Source organism: Monodon monoceros, unplaced genomic scaffold, assembly GCF_005190385.1.
Source record: "Monodon monoceros isolate NGI ecotype Baffin Bay Population unplaced genomic scaffold, NGI_Narwhal_1 Super_Scaffold_5, whole genome shotgun sequence".
Classification (NCBI taxonomy): Eukaryota; Metazoa; Chordata; class Mammalia; order Artiodactyla; family Monodontidae; genus Monodon; species Monodon monoceros.
Window position 1 is genome coordinate 99,464,086 of NW_021703782.1, and position 19,875 is coordinate 99,483,960.

At 47.3% G+C, this 19,875-nt stretch overlaps 1 protein-coding gene across 4 annotated transcripts in view; it reads right to left on the reverse strand.

The window, feature by feature from the left end:
* CDK5RAP2 (CDK5 regulatory subunit associated protein 2) overlaps positions 1-19,622 on the reverse strand; it is a 184,586-nt gene extending 164,964 nt beyond the window's left edge. For 2 of the 4 annotated variants that reach the window (XM_029203584.1, XM_029203581.1), the window contains exons 1-3: positions 19,396-19,622; positions 9,892-9,959; positions 6,844-6,911 (exon numbers count right to left, since the gene is read on the reverse strand). In XM_029203584.1, coding sequence (XP_029059417.1) covers positions 6,844-6,911; positions 9,892-9,959; positions 19,396-19,454 — 195 coding nt within the window. In that variant the 5' untranslated portion in view covers positions 19,455-19,622. The remainder of the gene's footprint in view (positions 1-6,843; positions 6,912-9,891; positions 9,960-19,395) is intronic. The other 2 variants (XM_029203582.1, XM_029203583.1) reach the window with 2 other exon arrangements.
* Between the last annotated feature and the right edge of the window lie 253 nt (positions 19,623-19,875).

Sequence of the window (19,875 nt, forward strand, 5' to 3'; positions counted from 1 at the left end):
GTACTCTCCCGGTGTCCTCAAATCATCCAGAAAACTGTGACTAGGCAAACATCTACTTATTAACAAACAATACTGTAGCAATGACAGAATTTTAAAACCCAAATAACACTTGGAATACAACTATCTTACGAAAGCAACTCTATTTATGTTCTTTTCAGCCTTTGCTCATGAATACACATCTTTTTGTAAAATTATAACATAAGTGAATTTGTATAATCCATTGCTTTCCCCTAACATATCTTAAATATTTTCATGTTGCTGCACAATTCACATAATTATCACTTAAAATGACTGCACTAAATTCCACTGAATTGATTCATAGTCCATTACTTAACCTTTTCTCTCTTGCCCACTTATGGATCCAGTGTGCTCTAGGAGAAGCCTACAGACTTTACAACCAGAAAGACCAGGTCTGAATTTTGCCTTCTCTTTTTAAATGTTTTATTTTATTTATTTATTTATTTATTTAGCTGCACCGGGTCTTAGTTGGGGCATGTGGGATCTAGCTTCCTGATCAGGGATCAAACCTGGGCCCCCTGCATTGGGAGCGCAGTCTTAACCACTGGACCACCAAGGAAGTCCCAATTTTGCCTTCTTTTTGTTTCTCAATCACGCTAAACTCATGGGCAAGTCATTAATCTCTCCAACCTCCACTTCCTCACCTGTGAAATACCTTCATCACAAGCTTGCTGCAATAAGCCAAAGAGATAACAAACGTAAACTATAATTCCCTTGTTCCCAATTTTTCCCAATTACATACAATGTGGCAACAAACACCGTCATGCCCAGAGCTTTCTTCCTTTCACTGGGTTGTCTCCTCAGGACAAATTTTCCCAAAATGGATTATCGGGCTCAAGAGTAATATTATTTGTATGACCATCAAAATCTCTTTTCAAATGGCCTTCAAAAAGATTGTAAAGATTTCCTGTTATTGTGTAATGCTTAAGTTGTATGTCACTGTTTGAAAATTTTAAAACCTATAGTAGCTTGCTTAAAATTACAAAAGAGAAAAAAGCGTTCACACAAAAATAATTTTAAAATAGTGGATTTTGAATATTATGTCATTTTAGGAAATAGCAATAAAATTGCAACATCATTTTTTTGGACCACATTTATAGACAAAATTCATCACTTTGGATCATTTCCACAAATCTTTTAACTTGTTACTTGTAAAAAGTTACAAATAAAAGTTGAGTTTTGCTTCATAAAAAAAAAAAAAGATTGTAAAAATTTACACCGCCCAGCCCGCCATCTGGCCAGGTCTTTGGACGTGCAGAGGTCCGAGAACTCACAGCATTCGATCCAACACACAGGAGGCCATCCTACCGCACAAGTGAACCTCTGCACGGAGCACAGACATCCCACAGCCAGAAGCCCAACTTGATTCCCAAGGCCCCAGGCACTGACAGGCCCCATCTCCTGCAGAGCCAGCACCCCAGGGTGGCGGCGACACCCACTCTGTCAGCTCCAGACTTGGCCTCAACCACGTCCACCGGCCTGCACCCCACGCGATTCTTGCTCTCCTGCCTGGTTCTAAAGGCGTCCCTGTTCTCCTTTTCAGCCTCCCCTCGCCCTCATCACTGCCTGCTCTCCTAAGACTGGGGCGTCTGCGTGCTCCCTCCCTGCTGCTACACCGCTCCAGCCACTTGATTCCCAGGAACGTGGCAGCCACCCGCATCTGCTTAAGACCCGGGGTACCAGGCACTGTCCTGGCATATGTTACTTCATCCTCACCACGGCCCTAGGAGTTAAGTATTACTTTTCCCATTTCACAGATAAGGCAACCAAAGTTTACAGCTTTAGTATCTTATACAAGGTCACACATTCATCTCATCAACAAGAATTTATTAAGTGACTACCATCTTGTTCAGTTGGGTGCTGAGCACTAGGGACGAAGCAGAGGAGACACATGTCAAGCACCCACACCAATAAAATACACCGTTACAAACAGTCATGGGACTCATGGTGGGAAAGACTGGGTCCCGAGGGCTGGCTGGGTCCCGAGGGCTGGCTGGGTCCCGAGCGAGCTGGGGAAGGGAGTGAGGGGCGGCCTCTCGAACAAGGTCACATTAAGGCTGAGACGTGAAGGTCAAGGGGCCTGCCCCTCGGGAGGAGGAGAAAGGGCGGTCCCAGCAGAGGGAGGAGACGCGGGAAGGCCCAGCTGCGCGGCTGAGAGCAGCCTGCGTGCTGCAGCACAAAGCGTACCGCCGATGACACAGCGCAGGGTGTCAGGGACCGTGGCAAGAAGTTAGGGATTTCATTCCAAAGCCAAAGAAACATCACAGAAGGATCAGCCGAAACTGACAACTGATGGGGCAGAACCGAGGGAGCTGTGATAGAACCCTCAGATCAGAGGGCACACCAGCAGGCACTGGGCACCCACTGTGTGCCAGGCATCACGCTAGGTGCTTTCCACACCAGAACTCATATAACCCCCATGACAATTCTGAATGAAAGACCGTATCAGCCCCCAGGTCAGTTAGTGACAGGGCCAAGACCTAAAACCCAATTCTGGTCATCTCCAAGTGCGTGTCATGTCCCCGTACCACCGTGCTTCTGAAGCTTCAAGGGCCGTGCGGACCGGGTGGGGCTGGAGAGTGAAGGGGGCTACTCTCTGTGAGGAAGTAACCCACCACATGGAGGTTACAGAGCAAATCTGAAGATGCAAATCTCCTGGCCATACCACAGATAAAACATTAAACTTGACCAACTGCCTCGGCTCAGACCAAGACTTTTCCACAAAAAGGAGTAAGGGCCTTGAAACAAGAACACCAGCACCTCAGGGCAGGTGGATTTGAAACAAGAGCAGCAGAGTCTATCCTAAGGAAATAACCACATAACTGTACAAAGACACATGCACCAGGATATTCACCACAGCTTTGTTTATAACAGTGAAGAATTAGAAACAATCTGAACGTCGCACAGGAAGAGATTACGTAAATTATGGTTCAATCCATCCCTTTGAAAACAAGTCTTTATGAACTTAAGACAGTCATTAAATAATACTAGCCACTTGTATCAACAGAGGTGGAAAGCTACACGTGTCACTCTGTCACAGTAAAAGCCAGAATTAAACGCTTCTACATACGGATAAAGATAGCTACCCGGGGCTTCCCTGGTGGCGCAGTGGTTGAGAGTCCGCCTGCCGATGCAGGGGACGCGGGTTCGTGCCCCGGTCCGGGAGGATCCCACATGCCGCGGAGCGGCTGGGCCCGTGAGCCATGGCCACTGAGCCTGCGCGTCCGGAGCCTGTGCTCCGTAACGGGAGAGGCCACAACCGTGAGAGGCCCGCATACCGCCAAAAAAAAAAACACACAAAAAAAGATAGCTACCCAGACTGGACACGATGAACCAGATTCTGGGTCTCCCCACTTGCTCAAAACATTTTGAAAGAAACAAAGGGAGAGAGAGACAGAGAGAAACTGCAGTCTCTGAAACAGATCACACCAGGTAAGCACAGTCCTTTACAAAACACATCTCAGCCAAGCCTCGTCTGGTCCGGGGAGCTCCCCACTATAGTGGGGAGCTAGAAAGGCTCCCACTGAAGACCAAACTGATAACTAATCTGATAACTAATCTGCCAACCTCCTGCTATGAGGCTGCCGTGCAGGTGACTACACCTCAGCTGACGTGGGCACTAGACAACGGATCACCAGTTTAAAGGCCCACAAGAAGGCGTGTGGCTTTTACATGTCAGAAGAGGACTCAGAGTGTAACAGAAAGACCTCCTGTGCCAGAGGCCTGCGGTCAGAACCCAAAGAAGTCCCTCTGCCTCTCTGGGCTTGAGTCCCCGTGTGTCAGATGTAGGGCCTGGGTGAGCCGACAATGCCGGCAGACTTTCTTCCCAACACCTCCGGACCCCTCCCCTTAGCTCAGGCATCATCCCTCCCCCCCACCACCACTCACTGTAGTCTTTCAACCCATCACAGCGCCACCAGCCTCGCTCCCTCCTCCGTCCATGTAGTCACCAGCCTGGCCGATCTTTTGAAGCAGGATTCTGGTCACTTCCCTCCCCAGATTAAAATCCACCACTGGCTCCCCTTCATCTTCAGGAAAAAACTAAAAAGAAGCAGTGTAGCATACAGGAGCCTGCAGAATCTGACCCCTGCCTGCTTCAGTGGCCTCACTTCTCTCAGGCCCTCCATCCTACCGCCTCCTTCCAGCCAAAGGGAACTTAGGCTCCCAACCTCCTCACACGCCGTCATGCCTCTCTCTACGTCGTCACATGTGAGCCCTTGTGCCTGGGGTGCTCTCCCAGTCCTCTCACCTTGGCTAACCCTAATCCCCACTTTTCCTGATGACCCTCCTCCAGGGAGGCTGCCCTAAGTCCCCTGGGCCAGGTTCGGGGCCCCTGCTCTGTGCCCCAGAGCACCCCGTACTTAACCCCTAGCACTGCACTATTTTCCTATCCATCTCCCTAACTAGACTGTGAGCCTCTTGACAGGGAGACTTACAGGGTCTTAATTTACTGCCAATTCCCTAGCCCCTGGCACAGCCTGGCGCAGGACATATAGTTGAAAATATTCACTGATGAATGGATGAACTCCAAGCAAAACCAGGAGGCCCGTATTGTGCTAGAGCCTTGCTAGTAGACTCTGATGTTCAGATAGCTGCCATCCAAGACCAGAATAAAAGAAACCACGAGTTTCCCCTTTAAATCAAAAGTATTCTAGTCCCCTCTTTAATATGCACGCGGACTTTAAAATTAGCATCAGATGCCAAGAGCATTTCCTATAAGCATCCCAACACAGAGATCATGCATTTAGTAGCTCAGGCCAGAGGAAAATTTTCAGTGTTTTATAAAGACCTGAAAGCGAGACACTGAGAACAGTGTGGTCATTTCAATTTCAACTGCAGAATTTGCTCTTGAAAATGCTACAATAAAGAATATCAATGCCATAAAAAACCTAACAGCAGCCAAAGGACCACAGTCATGAAGAAAAAACATAAATCCTAAAACATACTGGCAGAGAAGGCTCTCCCTCACCTTTAAGAAAATCAGTATTTGGGTCATCAAGAACACATCTGAGCAAGGGAAACGTGAATCACATGGCAGAGTAGACAAAAATAACAGCAATAAATAGAACAGTAAGAAGGAGAAATAGGTAACACACAAAATGAACTCTGTGCTAGGCATATGTGTTTCACATATATTTACTCGTGAATCCACACAACAGCCCTATGAAGTAGGAACTTGTAACATGTCCATTTTAAAGACAAAGAAAGTACAGAGAGGTTAAGTGACTGGCCCAAGGTCACCCAGCAGAAGCGGATGAGCAGGCAGTCTGGCTCCAGAGGCCGTGGTCCTCAGGCAGCACAGACTGCCTCTGAAAACAGCTTTGCCATGTTGTATCCCTCAGCCTCTGTTTCTCCTACATATAATAAAGAGGGTTGGATTCAATTCAGAGATTTCTCCCAGTTCAAAAGGCAGACAACAAAACGTGAAGCCAAAATTCTGAGATTCTGTTCAATTTTTCCATCTAGAAATAAAAATCAAAACTGTGCCCTTCAAAACTTAAATAACTCTGTATCTTGCAGAGCTGCTTCAATATTAAAGTAATATATATGAAGAGCTTAACGCTTCAAGTTCCCAGCTCAGAGCAAGAGCTCAATAAACAGTAGCTATTATTACTCTTATGATAAAACAGGAACAACCATTTAATAGTAGAGCACATTTTAATTATACACGATGTGGAATAATCAAATCTCATCTGCTTCAGGCCCCAGGCCCCAGGCCCCACAGCATAGATCGGGTTGTAGAGTTGAAATTGTAACAACTCAAAGCTCAGAAATTACTTGTTTCCATTAGAGATCTGACAAGTCATTTCTTCAATTGGTCACTGGTGGTTTGCAGATAACTGATAGCAGTAATGAGTATTCTAAATTAAATCCAGAGACAGTATCACTCTTTTCAGGAAAGACAACTGGAGAGAGAGAAACATGATGGTGGTATGTCCTTCCCTCTGTGTCCTCCATCTTCTCTCTGATAAATATCTCCCGTGTCCTGCATAGTATGGATTTCATTTGGTTACAAATGAAGAAGAGTCTAGATCTTCCCATGACAAATGAGAGCGTTGAGCAGGTAACTTGTTAAGGAGAACTGGAATTGGGAAAATAACCTTCTTTTCTTGTTACTTGACAAAAAACCCCGTCCACTAACAAATGAAACACACAATGCTGGAAGACAGTAAGCACTGAAGCCAAATCATCACTGAGCAATCCATTCTTAGACAATCACCACACAGCAATGGGAACAGGCCGCTCATGTTTCATTCGACAGCAACAAAGATGGAGCCTGCAAAATGCAAGGAGGCCACACAGCGCAGCAAAAAGAATAATGGCTTTGGAGTCATTAAAAACCTGGATTCAAACCCCAGCTCTGTCACTCAAGTATGATGTGACCGTAAGCGAGCCTCCCCTAGTCTTAAGATTCTTTACCTGTAAAATGCGGATAATACAAAATACCTCCGTCACAGCGAGGATTCAATGGGGACCATAAATAACACGGCTTACATCACAGGAAAGCCCTTAATACATGTTAGTGCCTCTCAGCTGTGCTACATGGTGACATCCTCTTATTTGGGACACCAGAAATACACCAAACTCCCCAAGGCTGGAAACCACTGATCCTGTTGGAACCCGTAACTGGCCTGTGTACAAAGGGCCGCCTGTGTAGGAATGTGAAGGTCACCCAGAGAGCACCCACGAGCTCTGGCATTCCTCCCAACCCTGGCCTTATCCAGTCTGGATGCTTCTTAAGAAATACAGCTCCCTCCTGGGTCTGGCTGGACAGTGGCTGCAGACGTGATTTGTGAGGGATGGTAATTTGGTATGTCCACTTACGTTTTCAAAGTCCTTCATGTTCCGGGCTCTGGTGGGAGACACCGTTTCTTCCGACACATGTGGGAGCACTATAAAAAGGTAAAACAGACACAGGAAAACGTCACGGTATGCAGACTGCCCAGCATCCCCATTAGGGAAGAAAAATAAAAATGACTAGCTTCCACGATATATTCTGTCTTGTGATTTGAGTCTACAGAAAGCTCTAAGCCATTGTATTTCAAATATTTACGAACTACTTGAACTAGCCCCAACGTAACAATGTAAATGTCAGAAGATGAATCCAAAGAATGCATGGGGCAAACAAAGGAGAACTGCCCCGCTATGTACTTCCTTACTGCTTGTCATAAAATTATTTTGCTGAACAGGATATCATCTTCACGTGTCAGCAATTAAAACAAACCATATCTGACTGACTTAGCAGAGGTTGGCAAACTTTTTCTTAAAATGCCTTATTTTAGGCTTTGCAGGCCATACACAAAGCCTCAAATCTGTCACAACCACTCAACACAAAAATAGGCACGGACAATTCAAAAACAAAGAAGCTGTGATCCAATAAAAGTCTATTTTCAAAAGCAGGCAGTGGGTCAGAAACTGGCAAATCCTGCTTCAGAGTGATTCAAGACTTTGCCAGTACCCAGATCTTTCCACAGCTTCTTTAATTCAACAAACATGTATTACACCCCTCCTCTGCGCCAAGCACCACGCGAGGTGCTGGGGAAGCAACGGTGAGAGAGACATTGATCCTGCACCCAAGAGGATCCCGATCCCGTGGGCAAGACGGAGATGTAAGCAAACTGCTCCAGGCTGCACAAGTGCGTGGCGCTTTTCAGGTGTTGAGGAAATGTGTGCTGAGTGAATGAATGGATTCACTCTTCCCACAAGAATGCACTGAGGGCCTACTCTCTGCTTGGCACCATTCTAGAAACAAAACAAACAGAAGGAGCTGACACTCTAGAAAGAGGAGACAGACAATAAACAAAACAATAGGTAGTTACAGAGTATGTTCAAAGGTGATAAATGCTACGGAGAAAAATACAGTGGGCAAGGATAGGAAATACCAACAGCAAGGGTGGGGGGAGGACTTGCAGTTTCGAATAAGGTGGTTAAATTCAGGAACGGCTCACTGCGGAGGTGACCTCTGGGCAAACTTGGAGAAGGCACAGGGGAAAGGCCTGGGGTGGGAGATGCCCAGTGGATCTGAGGGCCAGCCACGAGGCCGATGGACGCGAGAGCAATAAAGGGGCATGTGTGGGTGAGCCAGGTGGGTGAGCCAGGTGCTGGCGGACGGGCTGTGTATGGCCTCACTGGCTCCTCTCAGGACGCCGAGGATTCTGAGCTCAGGAGTAGCGTTACGGGACTTGGGTTTCCACAGGCTCCCTCTGCCTGCCTCGCTGAGAACAGATTAAAAGGCGCTTTGAGAGGAACAAGGAGACCAGTTAGGAGAACACTGGGAGAATCCAGGCCAGAGGTCCTGATGGCTTAGACCAGGGAGGGGGGGTGAGAAGGGGTCTGATTCTGGGTACTTGTTAAGTAGCCAACGGGAACAGATGAAACGAAATGCAGTGAAATACATACGGTTCAGAGAGGAAAGCACACCTAAGGCAGCCTAGGGAGAGCCAAGGAGGCGGTGGGCTTGAGCTGAGTCGTAAAGACTCAGGCAGGCAGCAGGCAGATGAGGACAAAGGCCCAGAGGAGGGAGCGGGCGTGGCGCTCAGCATTCAGCCGACAAGCGGCTCAGGAGCGGGGCAGTGGGGGACTGTGCAGAGCCCGGTGCGCCAGACCGGGGGCACGCGGGTTGCCTTCCTGTTTCTCAGACGGGCTGTGCTCTGTCACCCGTGTCTGTGTCCCCACCTAGGTCCCACTCATTCTTCAAGTCTTGGCTCCAGTTCAGCTTCTTGGGAAACTCCGGCCCACCCCCCCTCCTTCATCTGAGGGTAAATCTCCTTCTCATCCCCTCTCCCAGCTCCTTTCACTTCTTCGCTCGTTACACTGACTGTGTGATCTATCCTGATCATTCTCTAGCTGTCTGCCCTCTAGGCTTGATCAGAACCACGATCGGAATCCCAGGACTGAGCCCAGAACCTGGCGTGAAGCAGATATATAACATGGGCTGAATTAAGGAGGAGGCCTTATGAATTTTCTGCTCCTAACTGCCTGGGCAGGAAAAAGACAAACCAGAACTGCGGGATTGTACGTTTGAAGTAAAAGTTAATAGGTTCTAAAGGAAAACCTGAGGGTGGCCTGTAAGTTAAAAGAGTCTCCAGCAATAAACCTTGTGAAACTTACATCATTGTGTGCTCTAAAACCTTCTTCCTTTCGCACATAATCTCATCATTTTGGGGGGTGGGGGGGAACAAGTCAAAATTATCTCTAAGATATTTCAACGTGGCAAATTATTAGCACTTCCCACAGATACTTAGGATAGCATCCACTTTTTTCGGAAACAAATATTACGAAGAACGCTTAGCAAAACCCAAACTGCAAAACAGAAAGTCTCCTCATGGTCCAGCTTCAACACAGCAGACTGCCTATTTCCTCAGCGCTGTCTCCTGTGGTCTAACCAACTATCTGTCTCCAAAGGGCAGGCCCGTGTAGGAATGCTGGGCCTCAGCGGGCAACTGGAATCCAGCAGCCTGCCAGGAAGGCCTCTGCACACTGAAGTTTGGACAGCAGCCCTCAGGGGCCTCCAGCCACTCGGCAGCAGGGACCAACAGATCCTCCGAACCTGACCGAGTCACCGATTCAACATCCAGCCTCCACTGGTCATTCAGTTCAGCAAACACCGGCTGAACCCCTATAAGCGTGGTAGCAAGAAATGAAACTCATGAAATATGGCCCAAAGGACATCAATTCCTCTAGTCCAGTGTTTATGAAAGGACTAAGTAGCAGGTCAATATGTATACAAAATACTGTGTACCTCCTGGGAGCACCAAGCCATGCCAGGCTAACTCTGGGCCCTGGAACCATCAAAGCTCAGGCCCAGGCTCAAGGCCTGAAGGCCCTCGTGGCCTCGCGTCTACTTCCCTTGTTCTTACTTTGTGTACTTACCACCATTTCCCAAACCAGCAATGGGGCTGATGCCATCCAGGTCATCTGGTAAATTGGGAACAAGGCCACTAGGAGAGAACACGTGTGATAAAAGAAGAGTCAGTGTTTGAACAGCAGAGACTATCAGACGGACTGTCCATCATCAGGTCACAGCCAGCCAGCTACCTGTGAGGCATGCAGTGCAGAGGTTAAGAACTCAGGCTTTAGGGCAGAGGTCTGGCTCTAACACTTAACAACTGAGTAAGGTCCGTCATTCATTCACACGTCAAGGGTTCTGTGGGCCACAGATGGGCTAGGTGCAGAGGCACCATGCCAAATATAAGCTACTGATGTTCCTGAGTCTTACTTTGTTAATTCGTTACATGGGGATACCACCCTCTACCTGTAAAGATTAAATGAGTTAATGTATCAATATATAAACGCTCAGCACACAGTAAGTGCTCGCTAAATGGCATCTAGCGTTGTTTTTGTCATTACTATTATTATCATTATTAGTATGCCTATCACAACCAAAAATTAAGCTTCCAAGAATCAGGCACCAATTCGGATGCTTTAAGAATATCAAACAAAAATGCAAAACTCACTGATTCAAGAAGTTTTACTGGTTGAATTATAAAAACAGGTTCAGTGAGGATCTGGAGGCACTGACAGAAAACTAAACCGTAATAGGAGGCGTGGTTCAACACAAAACACACCTCCCTGGATTCTGTTCTAAGCTCTGCCGCATACCTCTCCCAGCCTCGCTTCCTTCGTCTGTAAAAGGAGAACAGCAGCTACTTGATAGAGCAACTGGCAATTAAATGAGACAACAAGTGTCCGGCAAGTACCTGGCCTATTGTGAGTATTCCATAAATGGGAGCAAAACACCCGGTCACCTTGAAACATACAATGCTCTATAACTTACAAAAGATTTACCGTCATGAGAATTGCCCAATTCCCTGAGGGTCTATGCATTTCTCAAAGGAAGGTGCTAAAGCCCAGATAATTTCAGCAGCCTCTACTCAGTCGTGGCAGTTAAGTAGAGAACCAAGGCCAGAATCCGAGCCCTTTACGTCTAACCCCCAATAATGCTTCCCTGTCCCAAGCTGTAAACTAAGAGTTGATGGACGTGCAGCTTGAGTTCTTGGCAATTTGCTCTTTCCATGCCTCTAAATTCAGATCCGTTCTGTTCCTAGGACAATTTTGCCTGATAACCAAACTCTGGAGTTGGAATGAACCTTCAAGATCAGAACCAAGCCAAAAACTGGATGTCGTAATATTCCAACATCAAGAAAATGATTACATTAAAAGTGTCTGCTATGAGGATAACTGGAAAAAAAAAACAAAACCTAAGTAGAATACGCCTTCAATTATTGAAAAACAAAATACACGTACACGGAAGACACCTCAAATCCTTGGAAACTAGGTGGGCTTTAAATATATATAACAAGACAACTGAAATATTAAAAATCATAATTTGCAGGGAAATGAGAGATATTTTCCTCCATTTTAATTTTACAATTCTCAATTTCCTCCAGTAAGTACCACGAGAAGGACAAACTCCATTTTCTAAACTGAATTGTAAAAATTAAAATCAAGTTCGATCACCACCCTTTGCAGATGGTGGCCCAGTGGCCCAAGATCACAAACCAGGTTACTGGTCAAGCTTAGCCTACAGTCTGGTCTCTACATTCCCAAGTTTGGGGTTCTCTCCACCACGGCCATTAATTTACTACTATCGGAGGAAATGGCCCATCAGTTACTCAAGCCAAGATCAATCACCGTTGTAGACCACGTGGCAGGCAAAGCCAAAGAATTTGGTCTTAGGCAAATTTCCAACAGGCAACCAGCGAAGTCTGAAAAATGACATTTGACACCGCAACTCAGAAGAAACCACTATTTAATGCAGCAATTCCGGCCTGGTTCCTGCCAAATTTCCATCTGGACTTTACCTGCCCACTTTTTAAATGCCGTGAACCTCTGTCATGCGCAGTCTCAGTCAGTTCCAGCCACACCTCCACCTTTAAGAATTCACCTTTCTGTATCCCATTCTGATCATTCACTCTAGGCCTGAGAACTAAAGTTGGGGCTTCATGGGGCCCCACCTGTAGTCAAAACTAGGCAAGCAAAGGAAAAGGGTTTAGACATGATTTTGTCATGGTATGGATGAGGGAGACTAAGGCCCAGAAAGGGAAGGAACATATTTGCTCAAAATCACAAGCGGGGCCTTCCCTGGTGGCGCAGTGGTTGAGAGTCCGCCTGCCGATGCAGGGGACACGGGTTCGTGCCCCGGTCTGGGAAGATCCCACATGCCGCGGAGCGGCTGGGCCCGTGAGCCATGGCCGCTGAGCCTGCGCGTCCGGAGCCTGTGCTCCACAACGGGAGAGGCCACAACCGTGAGAGGCCCACGCACCGGGAGAAAAAAAAAAAAAAATCACAAGCGGTTGGTAGTAAAGCTGAGACCAAAATCCAGGTGTCTCTGTGTCCTTGACACTCGCTAACCAGCGTCCGGGCTGCCCAAAGCTCCTACTCAATGGGGCACATAGTCAGGGCCAGTTTCCTCACATGCAAAACACAGCATAAGCGTAACCACTACCCTGCAGGGGCACCGCGCTGAACAGACCCCACGCTCAGCGACAAGCAGCCTCCCGCCTACTACTCACCACAGCCCTTCAGTGGTAGGTGGTAGTTTTTAGATGTTGCCATTTTTTTTTAATGAGGAAAAGGGAGGCCCAGGAAAGTTAATAAGCTGAAAGACCAAGCTGGCCTGACTTCAAAGCCCGTGCTCTTAGCCTCTACACCACCCTGGCCCCCGCCAGCACCTTCCTCAAGGGACTGTGGCGAGGTCCCCATGAATCGAGGCAGGGCCTTCCAGAGTCTGCACAGCGCACGGCCATGTGGCTGCTTCCTGTCCACTATGTGTCGGGTAAATGAACGAACGCTCACCTGCGCTTCACCAACCACTTCATCCTCCTAGCTCGCTCCACCGCCACCCAAAAGGGGCGATCTCCTGAGCCTGTACATGGCAGCCAACAACTGTCCATCCTCGCAAGGTCCAACAAGGATGGAACGTTTCACGGACAAAGTGTTACGAGAGCCGTGGACGGACTGGACATCACATTCAGAAAACAACTATACCAAGTACAGTCTTGTCTGTCTTTCAACAACTTGTTTTTCATTCTGTGTCATGTATTCTTAATGAGAGAAAAATATATATAAATACAAAATAGACAAGTTTCAAGTTCTCCTTGACTACTCACTCCCATCTTGGTCTCCTCCTAAGAGGTAACCACTCTTGTCAGCAAGACATTCCAAACCTTTCCCTATGTATGTAATTGTGTATGCAGCATCTTTTCTTCACTAACGTGTCCTAAAGATGTTTTCATGACAGTACAGATCTACCTCAGTGTTTTTAACTCCTACAAAGCAATGTACAGCAGTGTCTGCAAATTTTATTGACCCCAACCCATAGAAGGAAATATATTACCCTTCATTCTTGAAATTCTTTCTATTCTGTTCTACTCATTTTTTTTTTTTTAATTCTGGTTGCAACCTACTACATTCAGTTTCATGAGTTGCCAATGGGTCACAGTCTGAAAGACACTTGAGAAAAGATGTGTATTTACCAGGTCTCCTGATGGTAATTCAATGTTTCTAAACTGTTCCTTTTACAAACAATGCTGGATCTCCTTATACAGGTCTCATTGTGCACATGTGTGAGGATTTCTCTAGTCAGATAGATAGCAAGAAGTGGAATTCCTGGATCTAAACACATTCACATTTTTTTAATGGGCAAAGGATTTGAAAATATACAAAAGGCTAATAAGCACATGAAAAAATGTTCAACATCATTAGTCATTAGGGAAATGCAAATCAATACCACAATGAGATACCCTGTCACATCCCCAAGGATAGCTATAAGCAAAGACAAACAATAACAAGTGTTGACATGGCAATGGAGAAATAAGAACCCTCATATACTGCTGGTGAGCATGTAAGATGGTGCAGCCACCTTGGAAGAGAGTTGGGCAGTTCCTCAGAATGTTAAACATACAGAGTTACCATATGACCCAGCAACCCTACTGCCAGAGAAACAAAAATTTATGTCCACACAAAAACTTGTACCCAAATAAGTGTTTATAGCAACATATTCATAACAGCCAAAAAAGCAGAAACAACCCAAATGTCATCAACCAATGAATGAATAAACAAAATATGGCATCAATACATGTATATAATGGAATACTATTCAGGCACAGAAAGGAATGAAATACTAATACATGCTACAACATGGATGAACCTCACTAAAGACCACATACAGTAAAATCCCATTTATATGAAATGTCTGGAATAGGCAAATCTATAGACAAAAAGTAGATAGTGCTTGCCTAGGGCTGGGGGGAGGGGAAGGAGGAGAAATGTGGAATGTTATAGACTAAATGTTTGTGGCCCCCCAGAATTCATATGGTGAAACCCTACCCACCCCCCCCAAGTGATGGTATTAGGAGGTGGGCCTTTGGGAGGTAGTTAAGTCTAGATGAGGTAATGAGGGTGGAACCCTTGGGAATGGGATTAGTGCCCTTAAGGGTTCCCAGAGCTCTTGCTTCCTCTCTCTGCTCTCCACCATGTGAGGATACAATGAGAAGTATCAATAGGTAGTCTGCAACCCAGAAGAGGGTCCCCACTAGAACCTGACCATGCTGGCACCCTGATCCTGGACTTCCAGTCTCTAGAACTGTGAGAAATAAACTTCTGTTGTCTATAAGTCACCCAGTCTATAGTTTTTTTGTTACAGCAGCCCAAGCTAAGACAGGGAACGAATGTTAATGGGCACAGGGTTTCTTTTTTGGATGATGAAAATGTTCTAAAATTAAGATTATGGTGATGACTGCACAACTCTGTAAATATACTAAAAAAAAAAAACATTGAATAGTATATTGCAAATGGGTGAGCTTTACGGCATATAAATTAGATTTATATCTGTTAAAAAAGCTGTTAAAAAAAAAACACACAAGGCACATTTTTAACGCCAAACTGTGTTCCACGAAGACTGTATCAGTTGACACTCTGTTGTGCACTTTTCCACACAGTGATTACAAAGCAGCATTTTACTACTAAATATGGAGCCTACATTCATGGTATTTATCTTTTCAAACGGAGACTGAACAAAATTGATTCATTCAACAAATATTTGTTGAGCCTCTACCATGTGCCAGACACAGTCCTAGGGCAGATACAGTGGGGAAGAAGCCAGACGTGCTGCCTGCGCTCCCTGAGCTAACACTGGCGATGGAGAGCACCTCCTCAAACCTCACAGCCTAGGGGTACCTCTGGTCCAAGGTCGGCCTTGGATTAAGCTTTCAAGCCTTCACCAGAAATTTCATTCCACCATCCTCTTTCTCAACCTCCTTCTACAAAATCCATAAAGGCACTCTTTGCCTGAGAAAGTACAAACTGTGTACCAAGCTATAAGAAACATGTCTTTGTGGTCTGCCCCTAACTGGGCAGCAAGCACTTAATGGCCATGTACTTGAGGAACCCATAGATGTACAAGCCTGGGCCAGGCCTTAGGAAGCTCACAGGGAGAGGCAGAATCCTGGGCATGAAAACAAACGGGTGAACCCAGGGGTGTGGGCACAGAGGACTTTGTCCAGGAAACAGTACAACATGGTAACGGTGAAACAAAAACAGCCAACATTTAATGTACTCCCCAGTCGGTGCTAGGTACTTAATACATACAATCTTGCTTCATCCACAAAGTCACCCAACAAAACAGATGTTATCACTGAAGAGAAGCTGAGGTTTAGGAGGGTGAAGCGAACTACTCAAGCAGCACAGCTAGTGACTGGCTGAGGCAGGATGCAGACGCAGACATCCTGCGTACAAAGCGCAGGTTCCTTCGACACCATCAGGCAGGCCCTAATGAAGGCCCTTAGCTCAGGTGAGGCTCCAGGGGCCGGAGCTCTTGGGGCACCCACAGGTGGTCAGGTTTGGAGAGAATAACACACACTGACCTAATTCAAAAGAAGTCCAAGGACAAACTGGACTCTGGTCTAGTCTCTAAAACTGGGGCTTGGATGTTAGCAAGCAGAAGAGTACTCATGTTAGCATCAAAAGAGATTGTACTGCAGGGATTTTTCTCATCCACTGTGACCACCTGACAGACAAGCTGACTCTCTCAGGACGTTTCTGCCACTTTTTGAGGGCCAGTTCAAGCACCAGCAGCTCCAAAAATCCTCCCAGAATCCTCTCAGAATTGGTTCAGAGAACTGGCTGGAAGGCAAGACATGGTACTGATAGCCAGGATTTGGAGTCTGTAGGCCTGGATTTAAATCCTGGCTTGATCATGTACTTTTTGTGGGACCCCAGACCGTTCATTTCACCTCTCTGAACCCCAGTGTCCTCACCTGTAAAAGGGGGATAAAACTGTCACCCCACCAGATCATTGTTTATTCAGTGATTTACCAAATGGTTACTGAGCCCCTACTATGAGCCAGATACCACATTAGGAAGTCGGGTTACAAAGATGATCAACATGCAGCCCCTGCTCTCACGTAGGTCAGAGTCTAATCTGGGAGACAGACAAGTTAACAGTCATACCTGCAGTGGCCAGTACAGGAGCCACCAGCCACCTGGACCTACTGAGCACCTGAAACGTGGCTCATTCAAGTTGAGAAGGGCTGTAAGTGTAAAACACATACTGGACTTCAAAGACTTAGTAAGATCAAAAAGAAGATAAAATATCTCATTAATAATTTTTTTCACAAGTTAGAATGATAATATATGGAAATACTGGGTTAAATAAAACATTATTAACATTAATTTCACCAGTCTCTTTTTACTTTTTTAATGCGGTTATTAGAAAGTTTTAAATTACATACGTGGCTCAAATTATATGCTGACTGGACCACACTAGTTAATAAAATTCAGTGAAGTCATGGGACTTCCCTGGCAGCCCAGTGGTTAAGACTCTGAGCTTCCAGTGCAGGAGGTGTGGGTTCAATCCCTGGTCGGGGAACTAAGATCCTGCATGCGGCGTAGTGGGGCCAAAAAAAACAAAAAAATTCAGTGAAGTCAATGAGGGCTGTGAACAGGTCAGTGATGGGGGGACTAGAGGAGAACAGAGGGCCCAGGTGGCGATAGGGGGATATCAGTGAAGACTTCCTGGCAGTACCATCTAAACTGAGACCTGAAAAATAATAAGGCAAGGGGGGGGGCAATCCAGGCCGCAGGGACAGTGAGTACACAGGCCCAGCTGTAAGAAAGAACAAGGCAGATCATTCATAACAGTTTGGCAGCCAGCAAGAGTGACGGGAGGAGACAGGGAAGGAAGAGGGAGGACAGGAGGTTAGTGAGGTAGATGTGCCAGAGTATAAAGAGCTCAGAAACCATATTAAAGAACTTCATCTTGAGGGCAGAGAGGAGCCAGGGAGGGTATGAAGCAGGTGAGTAAGAGATTAGTTACCAGGAGTGTATGCAGCACCAGGATCACCAGCAAAGGCAGGGAGAGGAGGGAAAGGAGAATATCTGATGCTCTGTTGAGCTGCTACTCTGGGTCAGACATTAGGCTAAACCCTTTTAGACTCACCCATGTTACAGATAATGAAAACTGAGGCTCACAGAGGGTGACTTGCCCAAGGTCACAGGACTGTTAAGTGTAAGAATTGGGATTGAAACCCAGTTAGGTCTAGGTCCCAAAACCCAAGTGCTTGGCCAACTGGTGCTGAGATGTGAAAAGCTGTCTGAGAGAATAACAATGGACTTTACCTTAACGGCAATGAAAAGCATTAAACACGTAAAGCAGCAGACTGTGACAATCAGGTTTATATTTTAAAAAGAGCTTTGAAGCTGTAGTACAAAAGGCTATCAGAGGGCTTCCCTGGTGGCGCAGTGGCTGAGAGTCCGCCTGCCGATGCAGGGGACACGGGTTCGTGCCCCGGTCCAAGAAGATCCCACATGCCGCGGAGCTGCTAGGCCCGTGAGCCATGGCCGCTGAGCCTGCGCGTCCGGAGCCTGTGCTCCGCAACGGGAGAGACCCCAGCAGTGAGAGGCCCGCGTACCGCAAAAAAAAAAAAAAAAAAAAAGGCTATCAGAGGTGTGAAGGAAACCACGACAATCCAGATGAGAGGTCATACTGCAATATACTGGGGCAGTGGCAGAAAGATGAAGAGAAAGGGACATGATGCAGGAGCTGCAAAGGGCCTTGCTCTGTGCCTGATAACTAGTAGGTCCTCAATAAACAGAGTAACCATTTGTCCAAGGTCTGCCCAAGACAGGACCTGTTTATGCCTGCTGCTCAGGCATAAATTAACTGTGCCCATTTTACTCTTAAAACCGTCCAGATTTGCACAACAAATAACATGTCACCGTTTCAGTTAGGATCTGTTGACTAAAAGCAGCAGCCTGTCCCTAGAAGAGCTGGATAAACACTGCAGATTCTCAGTTAGGGATCACCTCTGAGACCTTCTACCCTCTCCCCAACCAGGAGCCCAGGACAACCAAAGGGCCCCAACCCTGCAGCAGTGCAGGGCTTTGTCAGGCCTTCCTACCAGGAGAGCCCCCTGCCGCACCAGCAATGTGGACTCCAACTGCCTCTTGGGACAGGTGCATGGGGATGCCACTCTCAGACATTATTCCCCAATTTGTATTACTGTTGATGATGATAATGACAACACCGAATCTCTTTTTTCTTTTTTTATCTTTTGGCCTCGCCCCGTGGCATGTGGAATACTAGCTCTCCCACCAAGGATCAAACCCGCACCCCTTGCATTGGTGTCGTCGAGTCTTAACCACTGGGCCGCCAGGAAAGTCCTCCGAATCATTTTTTAAGCACTGATTATATGGCAGGCACTACTCCTGCCAAGCAAATTGCTGGGTGGGCATCTTCTCTTTTGATCCTCACCCCAACTCTGTTGGGTGGATATTACTGCCAGCCTCCTTTTACAGATGGGAAAGTAGATTAAACCATTTTATCAAGGTCGTACAGCTAGTTAGTTTAAAGGGCTGGATTTGAATCCAGTTCTGTTCAACTCCAGCCAAGGTTCCTAACCGCTTCACTCCATAGGCCGAGTTTTGGTGGCCACTATGTGACCCCATAAGCAAAGCCTGGACAGACCAAGTGCACTCCCCATAATGAAAGCAAATCCCCAAACCAGCATGAACCATCAAGTACCCTCAAGGTCCCCGCCCCTCAACTAGCCCCCACTAATTGCACACTCCAAGAGATCCCCATCTCCCACCCTTTCACAGAACCCTTTACCTGTCCCTCACCGCCTCTTCAAAGTATGTCCCGAAATGCGAGAGGCGGGCGTGGGACAGGTCGGGACCGCTCAACCACCTACACTCAGTATCAGTGGGCGGGTGCCCAAAGAGATTCCCCCCCCCGCAAGAAACCCATCCCACATACCGCCCACGTCCAGAACCCTCAAACACCCAAAGAGCAAACCCCAAGTCTCGGATGCAGCAAACCCCCATCAGCGGGAACCCCGGCCTGGTTACCGCGAACCCCCGAAGGCCAGGCCGCACCTGCAGCCGCTGCGTATCCCGGGGAGGGTGACGTCCTCTTCCAACACCGAGTCCATCATGGACACAGAGGAGGTGGCGGCGTTGGTATCTGGCGGCGTCGCCACTGGTTTCCCTCCCCCCCTCCCGCCCCCGGTCGCGACCCGCCTGGCTCCCGAGGTCCCCGCCCCCTCCAATCCAGGTCTCGTTCGGACTCCGGCGGCGCCGCTGGAATTCAAACCGCAGCCGCTGCCATCTTTCCCGGCGCTTCTTCCTACGGAAACGAGGCGGGGTCACCGAGTCGCGCGCTGTGAAGCCGAGGCCGGGCCGGGCAGCAAGGGCGGGCGCCATCTTAACTAATGGCAGGGGGGGCGGGGGTTCTGCACTTGCGCCAGCAAGACTTAAGGAAAGAGAGGCAGGATGCCATTTTTAGTGAGGGCACTCGGGCCGAGGCCAGGGCAGGTGCCATCTTTGTTGAGGGCTGAATCGGCCTTGGGCCGTTAA